Source organism: Bos indicus, chromosome X, assembly GCF_029378745.1.
Source record: "Bos indicus isolate NIAB-ARS_2022 breed Sahiwal x Tharparkar chromosome X, NIAB-ARS_B.indTharparkar_mat_pri_1.0, whole genome shotgun sequence".
In the NCBI taxonomy this organism is placed as follows: Eukaryota; Metazoa; Chordata; class Mammalia; order Artiodactyla; family Bovidae; genus Bos; species Bos indicus.
Window position 1 is genome coordinate 31618498 of NC_091789.1, and position 23766 is coordinate 31642263.

At 40.0% G+C, this 23766-nt stretch overlaps 1 protein-coding gene and 1 pseudogene across 2 annotated transcripts in view; both read left to right on the top strand.

The window, feature by feature from the left end:
- The window catches only part of FMR1NB (FMR1 neighbor), a 58258-nt gene extending 44351 nt beyond the window's left edge, over window positions 1-13907 (top strand). For both annotated transcript variants that reach the window (XM_070784274.1, XM_019955604.2), the window contains 2 exons: window positions 11928-12076; window positions 13753-13907. In XM_070784274.1, coding sequence (XP_070640375.1) covers window positions 11928-12076; window positions 13753-13769 — 166 coding nt within the window. In that variant the 3' untranslated portion in view covers window positions 13770-13907. The remainder of the gene's footprint in view (window positions 1-11927; window positions 12077-13752) is intronic.
- Window positions 6949-7695, top strand: LOC109555056 (proteasome subunit beta type-6 pseudogene; annotated as a pseudogene).
- Window positions 13908-23766: the final 9859 nt, after the last annotated feature.

A 23766-nucleotide genomic window follows, 5' to 3' on the forward strand; every position in this document is an offset into this window, starting at 1 on the left:
GCCTTGCTAGACATAGCTTTGTTGGCAAAGTGATGTCTCTGCTCCTTAATATACTGTCTAGGTTGGGTATAACTTGTCTTCCAAGGAGTAAGAGTCTTTTATTTTCATGGCTGTAGTCACCATCTGCAGTGATTTGGGAGCCCCAAAAAATAGTCTATCACTGTTTCCACTGTTTCCCCATCTATTTGCCATGAAGTGATGGGACCGGATGCCATGATCTTTGTTTTCTGAATATTGAGCTTTAAGGCAACATTTTCACTCTCCTCTTTCTCTTTCATCAAGAGGCTCTTTAGTTTTTCTTCACTTTCTGCCATAAGGGTGGTGTCATCTGCATATCTGAGGTTATTGATATTTTTCCCGGCAATCTTGATTCCAGCTTGTGCTTCATCCAGCCCAGCATTTCTCATGATGTACTCTGCATATAAGTTAAATAAACAGGGTGACAATATACAGCCTTGACGTACTCCTTTTCCTATTTGGAACCAGTCTGTTGTTCCATGTCCAGTTCTAACCGTTGCTTCCTGACCTACATACAGATTTCTCTGGAGGCAGGTCAGGAGGTCTGATATTCCCATGTCTTTCAGAATTTTCCACAGTTTATTGTGATCCACACAGTCAAAGGCTTTGGCATAATCAATGAAACAGAAGTAGATGTTTTTCTGGAACTCTCTTGCTTTTTCAATGATTCAGCAGATGCTGACAATTTGATCTCTGGTTCCTCTGCCTTTTCTAAAACCAGCTTGAACATCTGGAAGTTCACGGTTCATGTATTGCTGAAGCCTGGCTTGGAGAATTTTGAGCACTGCTTTACTAGCGTGTGAGATGAGTGCAGTTGTGCAGTAGTTTGAGCGTTCTTTGGCATTGCCTTTCTTTGGGATTGGAATGCAAACTGACCTTTTCCAGTCCTGTGGCCACTGCTGAGTTTTCCAAATTTGCTGGCTTATTGCATGCTGCACTTTGACAGCAACATCTCTTAGGATTTGAAATAGCTCAACTGGAATTCCATCACCTCCACTAGCTTTGTTCATAATGATGCTTCCTAAGGCCCACTTGACTTTGCATTCCAGGATGTCTGGCTCTAGGTGAGTGATCACACCATCATGATTATCTGATTTGTGAAGATCTTTTTTGTATAGTTTTTCTGTGTATTCTTGCCACCTCTTCTTAATATGTTCTGCTTCTGTTAGGTCCATACCATTTCTGTCCTTTATTGATCCCATCTTTGCATGAAATGTTCCCTTGGTATCTCTTAATTTTCTTGAAGAGATCTCTAGTCTTTCCCATTCTGTTGTTTTCCTCTATTTCTTTGCACAGATCACTGAGGATGGCTTTCTTATCTCTACTTGCTCTTCTTTGGAAATCTGCATTCAAATGGGTATATCTTTCCTTGTCTCCTTTGTTTTCCCCTTCTCTTCTTTTCACAGTGATTTTTAAGGCCGCCTCAGTGAGCCATTTTGCTTTTTTGCATTTCTTTTTCTTGTGGATGGTCTTGATCCCTGTCTCCTGTCTAATGTCACAAACCTACGTCCATAGTTCATCAGGCACTCTGTCAGATCTAGTCCCTTAAGTATTATTTTCCACTTCCACTGTATAATCGTAAGGGATTAATTTAGGTCATACCTGAATGGTCTAGTGATTTTCTTGACTTTCTTCAATTTAAGTCTGAATTTGGCAATAAGGAGTTCATGATCTAAGCCACAGTCAGCTCCCAGTCTTGTTTTTGCAGACTGTATAGAGCTTTTCCATCTTTGGCTGCAAAGAACATAATCAGTCTGATTTCGCTGTTGACCATCTGGTGATGTCCATGTGTAGAGTCTTCTCTTGTGTTGTTGGAAGAGGGTGTTTGCTATGACCAGTGCATTCTCTTGGCAAAACTCTATAAGCCTTAGCCCTGCTTTATTCTGCTTTATTCTCCAAGGCCAAATTTGCCTGTTACTCCAGATGTTTCTTGACTTCCTACTTTTGCATTCCAGTCGCCTATAATGAAAATTACATCTTTTTTGGGTGTTAGTTCTAAAGGTCTTGTAGGTCTTCATAGAACCGTTCAAATTCAGCTTCTTCAGCATTACTGGTCGGGAGATAGACTTGGATTACCGTGATATTGAGTGGTTTGCCTTGGAAATGAACAGAGATCATTCTGTCGTTTTTGAGATTGCATCCAAGTACTGCGTTTTGGACTCTTTTGTTGACTGTGATGACTATTCCATTTTCCCTGAGGTATTCTTGGTAGATATAATGGTCATCTGAGTTAAATTCACCCATTCCAGTCCATTGTAGTTCGCTGATTCCTAAGATGTCAACGTTTACTCTTGCCATTTCCTGTTTGACCAGTTCCAATTTGCCTTGATTCATGGACCTAACATTCCAGGTTCCTATGCAATATTGCTCTTACAGCATCAGACCTAGCATTTTGCCAAGCAATTTAGAGTGTCTGATATATTCTGCCTTGTATAATACCTCTGTTATGGTCCCTCCTAGTGTTCCTCTGACAAGGTATGGGGATGTTAAAGTACACTGGATTTTTCTCTAAAATGAATTCCAGAGGATTATCCCTTGATAGGAATATATTTTCTTCGTTTTACATAATAAACAAACTGCTTGAGAGACTTAAACAATGTGAATAGTATGTATATATTGAACACCATAAACTTTGGTTTACTATGATTTATTTATTTCCTTACTTATTTTACTATTTTGTGTAATAGTAGTAGGTACCTTCAGTCGTCCTGAGCTGTTCGTTGCAGCCTCAGAGCAGGTGTCAGTTTCAGCTTGCTGCTTAGCTGAAGTTTCAGGAACAATGGATGGCTGAGGGTGGATGGGGCATTGGCAGCTTTTCCTGGTAAGCTCATTTTATAGTCAAGGGCAATCATTGTGTTAGACTAAAGATCCTATCCTTGATACCAAACAAGGAGTTTAAATGAAGGCCAAAGTCTGCTAAATCCTCCTTTAGAGGGGCAAGGTATCTTTTTAGAGCTATCCCATTAACTCACTTTCTGTTTTCCATCTCAAAGAAGATTCCCCCCAGAAAAGGGAATGGCTACCCAGTCCAGTATTCTTGCCTGGAGAATCCCATGGACAGAGAAGCCTGGCAGGATACAGTCCATGGGGTCTCAAAGAGTCAGACATGACTTAGCAACTAAACAACCACCAGCAACCTAAGGAGAGCTATGTTGTACTTAGTAGCTCAGTCATGTCTTAACTCTTTATGACCCCATGGACTGTAGCTGGCCAGGCTCTTCTGTCCATGGAGACTTTCCAGGCAAGAATACTGGAGTGGATTTCCATGCTCTCCTCCAGGGTATCTTCCCAACCCAGGGATTGAACCTAGGTCTCCTGCATTGCAAGCAGATTCTTTACCATCTGGGCCACCAGGGAATCCCCAACCTAAGGAGCTAACAACCTGCAAGAGTTGGAGGGATGAAAAATGAGAAATAATATGAGGAGAGGGGAGAAATGAAAGCAGCTTATATAAAGAAGATAGTCACTTTCCAAAGACAAATGCATTTCATTTTTAATGCCTAATTCAGGCTTTCTGCAATTGACCATATTCAGTCACTACTTATGCTAGATATTAGGATACAGAAATGTCTTAAGAGATGGATTTTCATTTTGAGGAACTTAAATATACCTTAAAATAAATCCCAAGCATGACATACTAAGAACAATATAAGGTGGAATATAATTAAGGATTAAAATTAGTGGTGACAATGACTTGTAAAAGTTCTGAGGCATTGGGAATCAGGTTGAATGGTAGAGAGCAGGTGGGCTCCATGATGGAGATGATATTTGAGCTAAATTTCTGAAGGGAGAACAACATTTGGGTTAGGTGGGAAGGGGGCTCTCCCACAGAATTCATTACATTGAGATGTAGTCTCCTTAATAATATAGACCCCTTAAATGCCTGTCATTTCTTAGCAAGAGTGGCTGAACTTTGTCCCTTTTATAATCTATAACTGAATCTGTAGTTTACTTATTTTGTGTGTGTAGTTTACTTCTACTTGAGTTCAAATGTAAACAGAGAAGCTAGTTTGAACTGGTTCACATATACAATAGGGAGCAGAGAATATTAGTGAAAAGCTTTCTAAGAATTTGCTATTGATATCCTTATTAACGTATATAAGATGCATTTTGAAATTCATTATGTCCTCAAGGTTATGTAAAATCTATTTTTATTCTCATTAATAGGGATCAGAAACCTCATTAGGTTTAAGTGTCACTGGTAGACTTAAGACTTACATAGAGATGAAAAGCAAAAATATCAGGTGGATTGGGACAAAAGAAAGCAGGTGGGGGCTCTAGAGTGAGAGAGGAGAGTGGCTGAATTATTCCTGTTACAGTTGTAGAGTGCCAAGAACAGTAGTTTAAAGTGCGAATTTAGCTTCTAATATTTACCTGTTTTTATATAAAGTTTAATCTGTATTTATATGCCAGTTAAACATCTGTGTATTATATAGGGATATGATACTTGAGTGTATACATAGCTTTGGCAAGGGGAAAGATTCAAACACTGTAATGCAGTGCCTGTTCAAATCAGATGAAATGTATTTTCATGTTCTTTTTCTTCCTATCAGATTGAATTTGTAACCTCAAATTAAGAAAATTCAGAACTCAGTGTGAAAATGACAAGACTATGTTTCTTTCAACTAATAAAACCGTGTTTTTTAAGATTCTAGATCATCTGATACACAGATGATGTAAATAGCACATCCCCCATACTCTTTCAATGTTGCTGCTTGCCAGATGGCTGCTACTGAAAATTTCTACATTTAGACAAATCCTGCTGAGTGATTCTCTGTATTATAATGTGGTTTTCATTATGTAGACAGTCTTATTACCACTTACTTTCATAGAATGGGAGGTAAAGAATTGGGAATAAATATGCCAAAAATTGCCTAAAAATCATGACCCATTGAATTTTAAAAATGAGCATTTACATTTTCAAAACCCCATGTTTGTTTGTCTCATTATACTGTACAATATAATTAGTAATGTTATTTTGAAAAGGTTTATGCAGTAATTAGCCAACTGCTGAAAGGTTTGAAGTTCCTAGGATTATAGACATATGAATTCAAAGAAAGAAAATAGAGTCTATAAAAGTATTGCTGGGCTCTAAGAACTTTGATAAAATACGATCAGATGAGAATGTGAGCAACTGGAACCCTTCTTGAACATGAGTCACTATAGACTTGAAATTCACATAACACCAGTTCTTATTGGACCCCATTCAAGGTAATTTAGTTACTGAAATAATAAGAGAACCTCATTATATGTGGATTATATGTCCAAGGTGTTCCTATTGCAAGGACTCCAAGGGCAGCATTTTAGAAAATTCTGGGATATTAAAATTCTGGGATATTAGGTACTATTAAAAGGAAGAATTTGTTGCCAAGTAACTAATAACCTCATTGCAAAATTCAGTGACCTTTTCTGAATTTCCATCTGACTTGACATTTTTATCACATAAGTACACTGTTGACTGCTCCCTTTTTGAAAGTTTCCTTCCTTGGATTTCATTGTTCCCCTTCCCATTCTTATCCACCTCAGTTTGGTTTTCTTTGTTTTCCCAACTGTGGTTGTCTCCCAAAGCCTTATTCTCATCTATCAGAAAATATTACAAGTATGTAGCAGAAAGAGTATTTTAAAAGATCTTTGTTCTAGTTCTGCCTTTACTACCAGTTTTATAGTGAGCTTAACTTCTTTTGATGTTGATTTTCTCATAATATTAGAGTAGAAAATTGAGTTAATTTCTGAAGTCCTTTCTGAACATAGTGTTCTTGGTTTCTCTGGATAAATGACTCATACATCCTGAAATCACCTCCACCTATTTTGTATTTTTAACTGCATTTAATGCAATGTGTGCAAAACTAGACTTCTTTTTCTCCCAAATCATATCCCCTTGACACCTGTTCATTTCTCTCAGTGATTTCTTTAGTCTCTCATGCTAGAATCCTTGGAATCATCTGTGACTATTTCCTTTATCTTTAATATGTAATTCTATTCTTTCAGACTCCCTGTCATTTTTTTTTTTTTGGTTTCCTTTGGGGTGAATTGGGGATTCACCTCTTCTCATATTTTATAGTCACAGCTTAGTCCAGGTGTAGTCCTCTTGTCACCTGCTGTCCTAATGAGCAAGTGGTTTCCTGAGGTGCAAAAGAAGGGCAAAATGTATTAGTCTTCCAGTGCTGCTGTAGCAAAATACCACAGTTGGCTTAAACAATAGGCATTTATTTTCTCATGGTTCTGTAGGCTAGAAGTCAGTGATCAAGATGCCAGCTGATTTGGTTTCTGGTGAGGGCTCTCCTGGCTTGCAGATGGCCACCTTCTCTTTGTGTGCTCACATGGCCTTTCTATGATGTGTGTGAGAGTAAGATGAGCAGGCATTCTGATTTTTAGTAAAACAAAAATTTATTATTTTTATACTGAAATTAATTTTACTGATCAGCACCCCACCTTTATGACCTGATTGAGCCTTAAGTATTCCCTAGAGGTACTGTCTTCAAATCCAACCATACTGGCAGCTAGGGCTTCAACATGAATTTTAGGGACACAAACATTCAGTCTGTAACAGGAGGCTAGCTGGCATTCAAATGCAAATGCAGAATTGGAAACTGAGGAGAACATTGAGATGATGCATCCAATCCAAAGAATTTATACAAGAGAGACAATAACTGGAATGGGGCTGCAAGTGGAGTTTAGAAGATGGCTAAGAGTTAGGTCCTGGAGAACTTTCCTGGTACTTCAATTGAAGAGTATGGCTGTGCCTTTCACATGGAGGGAGTGAGTAAGGATGCTTGCCAAGCTAATTTGGATGTATACATGAATTCCTCATCTACTCTCCTTCTAATTCACCCTGTTACATCCAGCCAGGCTTATCTCCCTAAAACAGCATTATTTCATCTCATTATATCATTCAATAACTTAAAATTTGGGCAATACTGGAAGAGGAAGATGGTGACCACCTTAGTGGCTGCTGGGGAGCCGGGCTGGCACCATCCTGGGGGCCTGAGGCCATTGCCTCCGACTGGGAAAACAGGGAAGTTTCCACAGGGACCACTGTCATGGCCATGCAATTTGCTGAGGGCGTGGTTCTAGGAACCGACTCCAGATCAACCACTGGGTTGTACATCACCAATCGAGTGACTGACAAGCTGACCCCTATTTGTGACTGTGTTTTCTGACCCCTATTCATGACTGTATTTTCTGCTGCCACTCAGGCTCAGCAGCTGATATACCCAGGCAGTAGCTGATGGAGTCACTTAATCAGCTTGGTTTCCACAGCATTGAGCTGAATGAGCCTCTGCTGGTATACACGGCAGCCAGCCTCTTTAAGGAAATGTGTTATTGATACCAAGAAGACCTGATGGCAGAAATCATCACTGCTGGCTGGAACCCCCAAGAAGGGGGCAGGTGTACTCAGTGCCTATGGGGAGTATGATAGTACAACAGTCCTTTGCCACTGGGGGCTCCAGGAGCTCCTATTTCTTTGGCTGTGTCAATGCTACCTACTGGGAAGGCATGACCAAGGAAGAATGCCTGCAGTTTACTGCCAGTGCTTTCACTTTGGACATGGAGCAGGATGGTTCCAGTGGAGGGGTTATCCACCTGGCAGCCATTGAGGAATCAGGGGTAGAGTGGCAGGTACTTCTTCGAGACCAGAGTCCCAAATTCACCAATGCCACTTTACCACCTCTCTGAATCCTGAGATTCTAAGATACAATAAGAGACACCCCATACTGCTTCAAAATTCAATAAACAGTTTGTCAGTGAGAAAAAAAAAAGGAACTTAAAATTCATTCTGTCAGTGAGAAAAAAAAGAACTTAAAATTCATTCAAGATGATACTGATTCCAGGCCTTCTGTTGGGTGTTACGAAGGGCAAAAAGGTGAATCAGATCATGGTGTGTGCTTTCAAGGGGCACATAGTCTAATAAAAATATATAAAAGTATCCAAGATAGAAAGTCACACTCCATAAAAAAGGTGCGGTTCAGGTCAGTCACTCAGTCATGTCCGACTCTTTGTGACCCCATGGATTGCAGCACGCCAGGCCTCTCTGTCCATCACCAACTCCCAGAGTTTACTCAAACTCATGTCCATTGAGTCGGTGATGCCATCCCACCATCTCATCCTTTGTCGTCCCCTTCTCTTCCCACCTTCAAACCTTCCCAGCATCAGGGTCTTTTCAAATGAGTCAGTTCTTAGCATCAGGTGGCCAAAGTATTGGAGTTTCAGCTTCAACATCAGTCCTTCCAATGAACACTCAGGACTCATTTCCTTTAGGATGGACTTGTTGGATCTCCTTGCTGTCCAAGGGACTCTCAAGAGTCTTCTCCAACACCAGTTCAAAAACATCAATTCTTCAGCTTTCTATATAATCCAACTCTCACATCCATACATGACTACTGGAAAAACCATAACTAGACAGACCTTTGTTGGCAAAGTAATGTCTCAGCTCTTTAATATGCTGTCTAGATTGGTCATAACTTTTCTTCCAAGGAGCAAGCGTCTTTTATTTTCATGGTTGCAGTCACCATCTGCAGTGATTTGGGAGCCCCCCAAAATAAAGTCTGTCACTGTCTCCACTGTTTCCCCATCTATTTGCTATGAAGTGATGGGACCAGATGCCATGATCTTAGTTTTCTGAATTTTGAGCTTTAAGCCAACTTTTTCACTCTCCTTTTTCTCCTTCATCAAGAGGCTCTTTAGTTCTTCTTCACTTTCTGCCATATGAGTGGTGTCATCTGTGTATCTGATGTTATTGATATTTCTCCCGGCAATCTTGATTCCAGCTTGTGCTTCATCCAGCCTAGCGTTTCTCATGATTTACTCTGGCATATAAGTTAAATAAGCAGGGTGACAATATACAGCCTTGATGTACTCCTTTCCCGATTTGGAACCAGTCTGCTATTTCATGTTCAGTTCTACATACAGATTTCTCAAGAGGCAGGGCAGGTGGCTCGTAGTCCCATCTCTTTTCAGAATTTTCCACAGTTTATCGTGATCCACACAGTCAAAGGCTTTGGCATAGTCAATAAAGCAGAAGTAAATGTTTTTCTGGAACTCTCTTGCTTTTTCAGTGATCCAACGGATGTTGGCAGTTTGATCTCTGGTTCCTCTGCCTTTTTTAAATCCAGCTTGAACATCTGGAAGTTGACAGTTCACATGTTGAAGCCTGGCTTGGAGAATTTTGACCATTACTTGACTAGCATGTGAGATGAGTGCAATTGTGCAGTAGTTTGAGCATTCTTTGACATTGCCTTTCTTTGGGATTGGAATGAAAACTGACCTTTTCCAGTCCTGTGGTCACTGCTGAGTTTTTCAAATGTGCTGGCATATTGGGTGCAGCACTTTCACAGCAACATCTTTTAGGATTTGAAATAGCTCAACTGGAATTCCATCACCTCCACTAGCTTTGTTCATAGTTATGCTTCCTAAGGCCCACTTGACTTCACATTCCAGGATGTCTGGCTCTAGGTGAGTGATCACACCATCATGATTATCTGGGTCATGAAGATCTTTTTTGTACAGTTCTTCTGTGTATTCTTGCCACCTCTTCTTAATATGTTCTGCTTCTGTTAGGTCCATACCATTTCTGTCCTTTATCGAGCCCATCTTTGTATGAAATGTTCCGTTGGTATCTCTGATTTCCTTGAAGAGATCTCTAGTCTTTCCCATTCTATTGTTTTCCTCTATTTCTTTACACAGATTGCTGTGGAAGGCTTTCTTATATCTCCTTGCTCTTCTTTGGAACTCTGCATTCAAATGGGTATATATTTCCTTTTCTCCTTTGTTTTTCCCTTCTCTTCTTTTTACAGTGATTTGTAAGGCCTCCTCAAAGAGCCATTTTGCTTTTTCGCATTTTTTTTTCTTGTGGATGGTCTTGATCCCTGTCCCCTATACAGTGTCACAAACCTCCGTCCATAGTTCATCAGGCACTCTGTCTGTCAGATCTAGTCCCTTAAGTATTATTTCCCACTTCCACTGTATAATCGTAAGGGATTTATTTAGGTCATAGCTTAATGGTCTAGTGATTTTCCTGACTTTATTCAGTTTAAGTCTGAATTTGGCAATAACAAGTTCACGATCTAAGCCACAGTCAGCTCCTGGTCTTGTTTTTGTGGACTGTATAGAGTTTCTCCATCTTTGTCTACAAAGAATATAATCAATCTCATTTTGGTGTTGGCCGTCTGGTGATGTCCACATGTAAAGTTTTCTCTTGTGGTTTTGGAAGAGGGTATTTGCTATGACCAGTGTGTTCTCTTGGCCAAACTCTTATCAGCCTTAGCCCTGCTTCATTCTGTACTCCAAGGCCAAATTTGCCTGTTACTCCAGGTGTCTCTTAACTTCCTACGTTTGCATTCCAGTCCCTTATAATGAAAATGACATCATTTTGGGGTGTTGATTCTAAAAGGTCTTGTAGGTCTTCATAGAATCGTTTAGCTTCTTCAGCATTACTGGTCAGGTCATAGACTTGGATTACTGTGATACTTAATGGTTTGCCTTGGAAACGAACAGAGATCATTTTGTCATTTTTGAGATTGCATCCGAGTACTGCATTTTGGACTCTTCTGTTGACTATGATGGCTACTCCATTTCTCCTAAGGGATTCTTGCCCACAGTAGTAGATATAATGGTCATCTGAGTCAAATTCTCCCATTCCAGTCCATTTTAGTTTGCCGATTCCTAAAATGTCAACGTTCATTCTTGCCATTTCCTGTTTGACCAGTTCCAATTTGCCTTGATCCATGGACCTAATATTCCAGGTTCCTATGCAGTATTGCTCTTTACAGCATCAGACCTTGCTTCTATCACCAGTCATATTCACAACTGGGTGTTGTTTTTGCTTTGGCTCTATCTCTTCATTGTTTCTGGGATTATTTCTCCACTGATCTCCAGTAGCATATTAGGCACCTACCGACCTGGGGAGTTCATCTTTCAGTGTCCTATCTTTTTGCCTTTTCATACTGTTCATGGGGTTCTTAAGGCAACATTACTGAAGTGGTTTGCCTTTCCCTTCTCCAGTGGACTGCATTTTGTCAGAAATCTCCACCATGACCTGTCTGTCTTGGGTGGCCCTACACAGCAATGCTCATAGTTTCACTGAGTTAGACAAGGCTGTGGTCCATGTGCTTAGATTTGTTAGTTTTCTGTGATTGTGGTTTTCATTCTGTCTTCCCTCTAATGGAGAAGGATAAGAGGCTTCTGGAAGCTTCATGATGGGAGAGACTGACTGAGGGGAAAATTGGATCTTGTTCTGATGGGCAGGGCCATGTTCAATAAATCTTTAATCCAATTTTCTGTTGATGAGTAGTGTTATGTTCCCTCCCTATTATTTGACCTGAGGCCAAACTATGGTGGAGGTAATGAAGTTAATGGCGACCTCCTTCTAAAGGTCCCATTCAGACACTGCTACACTCAGTGCCCCCACCACTGCAGCAGGCCACCGCCCACCCACACCTCTGCCAGAGAGTCCTGGACACTCACAGGCAAGTCTGGGTCAGTCTCTTGTGGGGTCACTGCTCCTTGCTCCTAGGTCCTGGTGCATACAAGGTTCTATTTGTGCCCTCCAAGAGTCTGTTTCCCCAGTCCTGTGTAAGTTCTGGCGGCTCTATGATTGGGTTAATGGCGACTTCTTCCTAGAGTGCTTATGCCATACCCAGGTCTACTGCACCCAGAGCCCCTGTTGCTGCAGCAGTCCACTGCTGACCCGTACCTCCTCAGTAGACACTCAACACATTTCTGTCTCAGTCTCTTTGGGGTCTCTGGGTCCCAATTTTGCCCCTCCTTCTGTCTTACTGTGGCTTCTCTGCCCTTGGACGTGGGATGTCTCCTCACAGTAAAGGGTTATGTTACCAAATAACCTTTTCCTTTATTTATTATTTTATCAGTCTTGAGAAATAAAGTTTCACTTTGAACTTTTAATATTACAGTAGATGGGCTGGTCTTTTACGAAGAAGATTCAACAGAACTTTAAAGCGTTTGAAGAAACACAGAAAGAAACCAAAGAGGGATACTGAAATGTTGGAAACAGCAGTGGATGAGGAAGGATATGGTGATGAAAAGGACCAGGAGACTACAGGTAATGACAAGGATTTAAAGTTGAAGTATTTGATATTTGATTGTTATCCTCATCTTGGTTCAGTTGATGCTTATTTTTTTATCCTGCAAATGTTTGGACCACAGGAGTATCAGCTTCTGAAATAATGTCATTATTACCATTTGGATGGAAAGAAGGTGGACAAGAAATGTGCTAGGTTGTTTGGGTACCATACTATTTGGTATATGTAGTTCAGCCCTTCAGGGAAACAAAGAAATAGAATCTGCCTGCCCTAATTCTGAAGCTCCATAATAGACACCCTTGCTAAGTATAATAGTGGCCATGGTCCTCCATGTTGTGTTGACTACATGACATATCCAGTCGTCAGATCAGTCACTCAGTTGTGTCCGACTCTTTGCGACCCCATTAATCACAGCACGCCAGGCCTCCCTGTCCATCACCAACTCCCGGAGTTCACCAAGACTCATGTCCATCGAGTCAGTGATGTCATCTAGCCATCTCATCCTCTGTTGTCCCCTTCTCCTCCTGCCCCCAATCCCTCCCAGCATCAGAGTCTTTTCCAATGAGTCAACTCTTCCAGTCCTAGATCCTAGCTAATCCTAGTTTCAGCTTCCTGCTCCCCAAAGGTACACAATGTAGTATTAGAAAAGGTTCAGAGAGGGGATCTCAGAATGAAACACCAGGGACTCCCTGGGCCTCACTTCACTTGTGTAGGCTTACAGATCCCTGAGCCTTGGCCTGGATTCCCTCATCCCAAATTAATTGTGAGGGACCAAGTGAGAATAAAATGATTTGTGGGAAAAGGAGTGTCCTTCAAGGAGTAGAGGACTGGATTGCGAGTCAGGGGACTCAGGACATTAACTAGTGTTTCCAATGGCAAGTAACCTTTCAGGTCCTTGATTAGCTGAGATACTGTGTGTGTATGTGTGTGTGTGTGTGTGTGTACCTGCAGCAATATAACATATGTGAAAATGCTTTGAAAATTGCAGCGCATTACTCAAATGTAAGGTGTTAATTTCTAGCCTCACTTATGGGTAAGGGCAAGAGTGGAATACTAGACCATTAAACTGAGTGTCAGGAGATTCTGGCTTTAGTCCTAGTTTTCCTGTTATTTACAATGGGAGCTTGGGTAAGTCCCTTTACCTTTGCTCAGTTGATTAAACTGCAAAATAGAGATTTGGACTATATGAATAAGAAAAGTGACTTATATCAGAAAAAACAAAATAAAATCCTTATACAAGATATTATATATGTGTATGTAATTGATATATTATTTATATAAGGTAATACATAAGTATATATGATAATAGTAATACATGTATATTATTACACATACCTATATATTACCATGTATAACTTTAATGCAGTACACACATGCATATATATATGCACATACATATGAAATTATAAGTAGACTAACAAAACTTGATTTCTATGGGCAGTTCTTCAGGGCATGAGATTTACCTTTGTTATTCAGAAATTGTCATTGTAATGATATTTGTTGTAGTATATCAATATTTTGTCTGTATGCCTCACTGTAATAAGATGATACATTGGCAAACTGAAAATAAACTAATTGTAGCATTCAGTATATAGTTTGAGAACTTTGTTGCAGTCAGTTCCTTGTATAACAAAGTATGATGTACGTATACTAGTTCTGAAGTTGTTTTAACTCTGCTTTACTTTTTCTCCTGTAGCATTATTTTCCCAGTGAGAAGAACGCGTACCTTTCAGAGAAGAGGAGACTGTCCCAGTCATCTAAATCTGCTGGAACGTTTTAGAAGGATAAAAACTTTTGTTGTGCTTATTTTCAAATATAAAATAAAGTTGTAGTTTAGTTTTGTGCATCAAACCATAATCCGAATTCTTATTAAAAGTAGCTTCTATAGAATTAAAAAAAAGCATATGAAAAGTACTGCTTGCATTTCAGGTCCTGGACAGTGATGGATTTTTGCAACTTGGGTTATGTTATCAACATATATACTTCTGTTGGTGTTAAATAAGGCAGAGATATCACGCTGTTATTCACCTTCAAGCAAAGTGATGAAAAAAAAAAGTGATCAAATTTCACTCTATATGACACTTTGTTTTGAGGAAAAGAGGTAAAAGTATTTTATATTAGTGTTCTTTGTAGTTTATAATTTATAGCGTTTTTTCCACCCTGAAAGTAAGACACACTCATTACAGAGAACTTGGTAAAAAGGTTATGTAGAAGAAAGAAGGAAAAATCAACCATAATCCACCACCCAGAGCTGAACACTGTTACTATATATATTTTTTTTTTTACTTTTTAAAGAAACAGTTACATCCTGTGACATATGTAAAATTGACTTTTTAAGAAACTGATGCTTTTTTATGATTTACTTTCCTCTTTGAAATGTCTAGGGCTCAAGTTTACCTGGGCTTGTTGCTCATTCATTCAACAAACATTGCTTTAGCCCCTGCTAGGGTATGTACTTGGGACATAGTCATGAGCAAGATAGACTTAACCTTTCCTTCGTGGAGCTCACCATCCAGCTGGGGAGGAAGCCACATAAAGTAATGACAGGGCTGTGGTAACAGGAGTACCAAGTTTTATGGAAGTAGATGGCAGGGGAACTAGCCCAGACTTTAGAAAGAGATATAAAATGAAAGATAAGAAGGCTGAACAGGGTTTGCCATGCAGTCACTGTAGTGGCAGGAATGTTTCAGATATGAAGGCCAAATTTCATGGACTATGTGAAGCACTGCAAACAGTTTAGGGTGGCAGCAACTTTGACTTAGATATTAAATCAGAAGAACTTATAACCCACATTAAAGGGTTGGGTTTTATCCTGTGGACAGAAGGAAACAATGATGGATTTCAAGCAAAAGAATGGTATGGTTAGATCTAATCCTTAGAAGTCAGTCTGACTATTGTGTGGATAATTGGCAGTGAACAATATTGGGGTCAAGGGAACCAGTTATGAGGCTGTTGTATTAATGTGGATGAGAAAGTGTGTCCTGGGCTGGGGTGGTGGCACTTGTGGATAGAGGTAGATTTGAGAGCTGTTAAGTGTGTAGCATCAATAGGACTTGGTGATTAATGTATGTGCGGCAAGAGTTAGCATGCTGAAAGGAGAGTATGAATTTCAGGTTTCTCAGTGATGGGCCAACTGGAAAGATAGTGGTGCTGAGCTGGACCAATGAGAAGGGCAGGTTTGGCAGGGGAAGATGGGTCATTTTGAATGAGCTCTTATTTAAAAATTTATTTATTTTAATTGGAGACTAATTTACAATATTGTGGTGGTTTTTGCCATACATTGACATGAATCAGCCACGGGTGTGTCTGTGGGCCATCCAAGTAGATATGACTAGGTTCTGGAGCACAGGAGAAAGATCTGGCTGCATATAAAAGTTGAGAGTCATCAATATATAGATGATAATTGAAATCACAATGAATGATTGATTCTAAATAGAAGGAATAAGGGGGGAAAAGGGGACTGGAATAGAATCCAGAGGAACACTGCAAGCATCCCAAGCATTTTTAAAAAATTAGTTATTTTAATTGGAGGATAATTACATTACAATATTGTGACAGTTTTTGCCATACCTCAACATGAATCGGCCATAGGTATACTTGTGTCCCCCCCATCCTGAACCCCTCTCCCACTTTCCCCCCCACCCTATCCCTCTGGCTTGTCTCAGAGCACCGGCTTTGGGTGCCCTGCTTCATGCATTGAACTGGCACTGGTCATCTGTTTTATATATGGTAATGTATATGTTTCAATGCTATACTCTCAAAATTTATCCCACCCTCGCCTTTTCCCACTGAGTCCAAAAGTCTCTTCTTTATATCTGTGTCTCCTTTGCTGCCCCGCATGTAGGATCATCATTACTACCTTACTAAATTCCATATATATATGTGTGTGTGTATGTGTGTGTGTGTTGATACACAGTATTTGTGAAGAAGAAAATAGCAACCTACTCTAATATTCATGTCTCGAAAATTCCATGGACAGAAGATCTTGGTGAGCTACAGTCCATGGGATCACAGAGTCGGACACGACTGAAGTGACTTAGCACACATGTATACAGTATTTGTCTTTCTCTTTCTGACTGACTGCATTCTGTATAATAGGCTCTAAGTTCATCCGCCTCATTAGAACTGACTCAAATGTGTTCTATTTATAGCTGAGTAATATTCCATTGTGTATATGTACTACAACTTCCTTATCTGTTCATCTGCCAATGGACATCTAGGTTGCCTCCATGTCCTAGCTGTTGTAAATAGTGCTGCAGTGAACATTGGAGTACATGTGTCTCTTTCAATTCTGGTTTCCTTGGGATTTATAGGATGGTCAGAAGTAGTGTGGCTATCAGTGGAAACTGAAGAGTAGGAGGATAGGTAGGAGAGAACAATATAATGAAATTCAGCAGGATGGCATGTTTCAAGGAAGAAGTACTCAAGAGTATCAAAGTTCAGATTCATTTCCACTGGATTTGATAACATGGAAGTCATTGGTGACTTTGGCAATAGCGGTTTCAGGGAAGAGGTAGGAGCAGAAACTAGATGACTTTGAGTTGCAGAGTAACTGGAAAGTGAGAAAGTGAAAGAGTATAGACTATTTGTTGAAAAACTTTCTGAAAGGAATCAGAAACAACAGTGCAGTGATCAATTGGTAACAGAATGGGGTAGAATAATTTTTTTCAAGGTAGAAGAGTAGATGGAACATTGAGTATAAAGGCTGGGGATGTAGGGACATTTCCATCTGCCCTCCTGATCCGTGGGGACCGTACCCTGCTCTGTTTTCTCCTTAGCATCTATCATCTGTTAATATATTATGTAATTTAATAATTTTTGTGCTTATTGTCTTCCTGTGCCAGAATATAAGTTCTTTGAGGGGAGGGATTTTTATGTGTTTTGTTCAGTGATATTTCCCAAGTGCCTCAAACAGTGTCTGGCACATAGTAAGTGCTCAACAAATAAAATACCTATTGAATGATTAGATTAGGAAAAAAGATGTTTTGCTATGATGATCAGATACTTTCAAGTGAACTGAACTCTTAGGGAAGAAAAACAGTTCAGTAAAACAAATGGTTGCTTTTAAAGCTGTTGCCCAAGAATCTAATACTGCTTCTCTAAATTTTAAGAAGTGCATTCAGGGAAAACTAAATGAAAAAGAACAACCAAAAATTTCTCTTGGTAGAAATAAGTAAGACAACTCCATAAGGAAACAAATACTTTAGAATACAAAATTGAGATTTTAGCAAAAGCTGCTGCAGTCTATGCAGAATATAAGCATAGTCTGAAACAAATAGTACCCTGAAAGCAAAAGAGAGGAACATCTGCAACTCTTCTCTGTTTAACAGATTAGAAGCTGAGTTGCAGGGTCTACTGACAGAGATTACCACGAAGTGGGTAACATGAGAGGAAAGAATGTGAACATAAGTGGCAGCCAAATAAATACTGGACCCAAGATGAAAAGCTGAAACAATTGAAGGTTGCTGTTATCAAAGATTAAAAGCCAAAGGGACCCTCACAGGAGTGGGAAGGAAATAAGGTGGTTCAGAGTGCTGGCTCCCAACAACAGTGCCAACAACAACAGTAGTAGTCAGCAGTACTAAAGTCTGGTCTGACACAGATGATCAAGCCCAACGAGACAGATGAGTAGATCATACATATGTCACTAGCATTCAAACCTTAACAGTCACAGAGTCATTTCCCTTAAGTTATTACCATATCTATTCCAAATGGAAAGATACTAGTGAAGTGATAAGTACTATGATGCAGAGCCTGAACTTAAACTGATCATGGTGACTGCTCTAAAATTAGAAGTGATAGATATTCTCCCAAACTCCATGGGCGTTGAGACTTTAAATTATAAATCACCACTCAAAAGATCTCATATCTGGATCATTGGCCAACCAGATGTTGGTAAAAGAATCTGGATAGAGGGACTTCCCTGGTGGTTCAGTGGTTAAGACTCCATACTGCCAGTGCCACGGGGCACAGGTTCGATCCCTGGTTAGGGAACTATGATCCTGCATGCTGTGTAGCGCAACTATTTGGAAAAAAAAAGAATCTGGATAGATGTAAAGTTAGGTCACTTGGAAAATGAGGACAAAATCTTTCTTGAATGTCACTGTCACAGATAATTGGAGCTCTCCATAAAAGAAGGGCTTCTCTTTACTGTGATAAAGGCCTATTTTATTCGCTATGGCATTTTGTGACTATTTTTTTGTCTATTTATGGCCTAAGTGATTCACAACTTGCCCTTAGGAGGACTGCGAAACTGATATACCTACTATGGAATTGCTAGGCTGAATTTAGAGCCTTAGACCAAGCTGTAACATGTGGACCATCCAAGTTACTTGCTGCCTGCCCCAGACCTCAGAGACTTGCTAAGAAAACATAGCTGTGCATGGGTTATTGCTTTAGGGTAGAAGACAGAGCAAAGGGAGGTGATACTCAAATGGGAAGGTATCCAGGAATAGTAGGACTGGCTATAGAATGTGTGGGGCTTAGTGCAAAATGAAAATACAGGGCTCCATATTCAAAATTATTAAGAATTTTAAGATGGTGACAACAGGACATTAAACCAAGTACAGGGCTGTTCAAGGAGCTGGGCCTTACGTGATCACACAGGTTGCATATCCATGCACACCTTGGGGAATAGTTGTGACATGGCAAACCAAGTTGTATATGGATTCCTCCACCACCTTCACACCTGTCTGCTAAAAAAGTGATAAGGAGGTTAATGGAACTCAACATCAAACAACTAAAAACCTGTTAAAGGCCCCCAGGCAGAGTCAGTATATGAAGGGAAATGTGGGAGATGGCTAGGCCTACAGATGCCAGAGTGGTTAGGCCAAAGGCTTCTAGTTGCACTCTTTATTTTTCCTTCATTGCCCCCAAGATCTGACCCCAAATTCTTAGGTGACTCTTACAAACAGAACAGAGACCTCCAATCTTACACATTTTGTTTCAGAAAGTAGAATAACAGAAAAAGCTGTCCATCACTTTTATGAAGCTAGTGTGTTGTAGATAACACAGCCAGAAGAAGAGCGTGCAAGAAAAGAACATCAGAGGCCAATTTAACTTAAGGACATGGATACAAAAATCCCACAAGTGTGTGTGTGTGTGTATACTGAATCCAATAATGTATTAAGTAGGCTTTGTTCCAGAAGTGCAAGTATGTTTCAGTGCTGGAATGCAGAGGAATAGAATCACAACGGGCTGAAGGTTAAAAATGATACAATTTTCTGAAAACGTGAAGAAAACCAGTTGAGAAATATCAACACTCATTTATGATTTTAAAAAATCTTAGCAAGCTAGGAATAGCAGGGAGCTCCGCTGACCTTTTAAAAGTAAACTAAACATATTTAATGTAGAGATTCTAGAAGCAGTCCCGTTGAGGTCAAGAAAAAGGCTATGAAGCCCTGTATCACAGCTGCTATTTAACATAATACTAGACGGTCTAGTCAAAGAATCATATAATAGAAACATGATTTGTAATGGCTAAAAGACAACAACTGTTATTTGCATACAAATATCATTTACATAGACAATCTGAGAAAATCTACAAATCGCTGGGACTAATGAGTGTTGGATCTAGCCCCTAGAGTCATTATCAGTCCTGGTATGTCCACAGATATCCAATATTTGTCAGCTTCTTACTGCTCTGGGCAAGTATGCCACTGCAGGTTGCCCAGGACTGAGGGATTTCCCTGGATGCAGAATTTTCCATGCTAAAAATGAAACAGTCACCCTAGTTCTGACTTGGATTTCTTTCTTCTCTCATAACCCCTGGATATTTCCTTTCAAGCTAGGCTATGTATTTAAATTTGTTTTATATTACAGTTTATCCAGCATTTCTAGATATTTTTAGCATAAGGTATGGATCTGCATCAGCTCATCTTTACTTTTGCCAGAATTTCCCTTATTAAACCTTTAAGAATAAGGAAACATTTAATGACACGAGCAAATGTTCATGTGTAGAGTGAAAAAAAGCAGACTATACAACTCTGTTTTTATTGTAAAGATATGTATTCACATCTTTGAAAATTTTTGAGATAGCTAGCAGAACTTCAGATAGAATTGACTTCAGTCTCTTTCAGAGGAGATGACTATGGATAAATGGAAAAGAAATCTTACAGGATGAGCAGCTGGAAAGGGGGAAGGATGGAGGATAGGAGAGAAAAATGGTGAAGACTGCGAGACATAACCAAGGGGGAATGATTTCATTACAGTGAGACAGTTTGTATTTTTAAACACTTACAACCTGTAGCTCTTTCTCTCACATTGTCTGACTACTTTTATCTTGGAGAAGGTGATCAACTGTTATTCATCAGAGACCTGGATCCAGATTACATTGTCTTAGTGAGCATGCAGCTAGGTCATTGGAGAAGGCAATGGCACCCCACTCCAGTACTCTTGCCTGGAAAATCCCATGGATGGAGGAGCCTGGAAGGCTTCAGTCCATGGGGTCGCTGAGGGTCGGACACGACTGAGTGACTTCACTTTGACTTTTCACTTTCATGCATTGGAGAAGGAAATGGCAACCCACTCCAGTGTTCTTGCCTGGAGAATCCCAGGGATGGGGGAGCCTGGTGGGCTGCCGTCTATGGGGTCGCACAGAGTCAGACACGACTGAAGTGACTCAGCAGCAGCAGCAGCAGCTAGGTCATTGGAGCAGGCATTTTAAACAATCACTTACTAAGGGAATTTTTAAAAAATCTGTGCATTAACCAGGGAAAGAATAAAATAAGTTAACTAAAATACATTTGAATGTTAATTAGTCCTAGAAAGACTCTGATGTGGTTCAAGTTTTTTTTTATGTTAATTAAACAATCCAGTATCTGTAAACCCAGGCTCAAAACAGAGCTTTGATGAGTTGTTAAGAGGTTTCTTAGTCATTAAAATGATGGAGGTCTGTTCTTAGAATTTTTAGGTATAAGTGCATCAAAATAGGGAAATCCTGCCTGAGGAAGTATATTCCTTAAATAGTTATGTAAAATAGGTTTTGTAGGAAGGAGGAGGATGGGTGTAACTATTGATATAAAGAAGGAACACTAGGAAGATCTTTGTGATGATGGAGTAGTTCCATATCCAGATTGCAGTAATGGTAACAGTGAACCTACACATGTGATAAAATGGCATTGCACACTACCAATGTCAATTTCCTGGGTTTGCTGTTAATTGAAGTATATTTGATTTATATATTATTTTAGTTTCAGATAATTGTACTGTAGCTATGTGAGATGTAACCAGTGGAGGAAACTGGGTGAAGGATTTGTGGGACCCGCTTTGTTCTCTTTGCAACTTCCAAGGAATTCAGAATTATTTCAAAATAAAAGGTTTTTTTAAAATTTATTTATTTAAATTAGAGGCTAATTACTTTACAATATTGTATTGGTTTTGCCATACATCAACATGAATCTTCCACGGGTGTACACGACAAGAACAGCAAAAAATGGGTCATGTAGACTAGCATCTCCCAGGAAAAGCCAACATGACCCCCAAATACATGCCTGTTTTGTCTTAGTTGGGTACCAAGGCTGGCAGAAGAGGTTTGGGCTGACTGGCACTTGTGTGCCTTGCCAAATTATGCCTTAGATGACAGAAAGATAAATACAGACTTAAGAGCCTTATTCATTTTCACTTTTATATAGGCCACAGTGTCTTGCTGCGGTTAGAGAAATGGCCTTCTAAAACATTATTCTACAACTGTTTTATTTAGACATATCAGTCAAATGACCAGTTTATTTACTGGAGGCTGAAAAAAAAATCACCTAATGAATTGAATCAGGATGTCAAGTCCTTCACTTAATATAGACAGACATGAGATACACGTTCGTGATAAAATAGCTCACAGAACAGCTTTTAGGCAATTTGACTTATAATTTTTTAAAGTAGAGAATCATACTTGAAATGGGCATTAAAGTAATTAGTATACTAGGTATTTTAATTAGTGTATTAGTATAATTAGTATATTAGGACATTGACCTTAACTGTTAAAGCTAAGTTTAAATACAATAACATCAAGAACTAGAAAAGACCAAAAATTATCTCATCCAATTACCTCATTTTATATATAGCAGAAGTTTATATCTGAGTAAAAGCTATAGCTGAGTTTTAAAAGCTAAGATTCTGATATATCTAGGCATCCATTTTCACAGGTTTGTCACCTAGGGTATGGAGCCTAGTTTGGTTTGTGTCTAGCTCCTGGGGAACTTTGGCTTATGTTCGACTCTTGGAGGCAGAATTTTGGTGATGAGTGGATGAACAGAGTGCCTGTTTCTCTAACTGGCCCCACCATAGACTAGGCTGGAGTCTTAAGGAGAAAAGAGCATTTTTTATTTCACCTTAGAACATAGGATTAAAGTGCAATGAGGACTGAAGGGAAGCTGCAGGTTGAGAGCACTGGAAGACAGCATCCTGAGCATAGAAGTTTCTCAAGGACAAGAGCAGCAGTGGCAGTGACTTTTCTCTGGAAAAACTGGAGCAAATTTGTTTGTTCGCTCAGTATGTTTATTGGGGCTTCCCTGCTTGCTCAGTGGTAAAGAATCCACCTGCCAGTGCAGGAGACATAGAATTCGATCCCGGTTCCAGGAGGATCCTGCATGCCGCGGAGCAACTAACCCTGTGTGTCACAACTAGTGAGCCCTGTGCCCTAGAGCCTGGGAACTGCAACTACTGAAGCCCGTATGCCCTAGAGCCTGTGCTCTGCAACAAGAGAAGCCATCGAGATGAGAAGCCTGCGCACCACAATTAGGAGAGTAGCCTGCCACTTGCTATAACTAGAGAAAAGCCTACGCAGCAACAAAGACCCAGCACATTTTTACATTTACATTTAAAGTCGCTCAGTCGTGTCTGACTCTATGACCCCATGAACTATATATACAGTCCATGGAATTCTCCAGGCCAGAATACTGGAGTGGGTAGCCTTTTCCTTCTCCAGCAGCAGCAAAGACCCAGCACAGCCAAAAATAAATAAATAAAAATTTTAAAAGAAATTGCAAAAAAGTTAATATATATGTTTACTGAGTACCTACTATATTCCAGGCAATGTTCTGGGTGCTTAGACTACATCATGGGAGACAGTAAAGAACCTTGCCATCAAGAAGTTTACATTCTACTGAGAAGCGGGGTAAGACAGAGAAGAAACAATAGGCATAATAAGTAAATCATGTGATATGTTAGAATGTCATAAACACTGTGGAAAAACAGCAGAAGGAGAGTTCAGAGTGGCATCGAGGGGAGGCACAGGTTGTACTACTGAATAGTCAAGGTAGAAGATTTGCGGAAAGATTTGAAGGATGTAAAGGAGTCAGCTGAACTAATATCCAAGAGAAGTACATCCACCAGAGGAGACAGTCCGAGCAAAGGCCCCAGTGCAGGAATGTGCCTGGCTTGTTTGCAGAGGAGCTAAGAGGTCTGTGTGACTGATTCGGAGAGCAAGGGGAGGGGATAAGGCGAAGAGATGAGAGTAGTGGTCAGGGCCAGAAGACAGAAGGGGCCTGGTAGGCTGTGGTGAGGACTTGGGCGCTCTTTCTGGGTGAGATGGGAGCTGGTGGGGGGTTTCAAGCAGAGCAGTGATGGGACCTGACTTGTGTTTTAATAGAATCACTTAGATTATTGTGTTGATAATAGACTATAGAATGGCAAGAGGAGAAGCAGAGACACCAGTTATGAACCTGTTGCAGCAGTGTAGGTAGCTCAAACCAGTGTGGAAGCAAGGTGAGAAGTG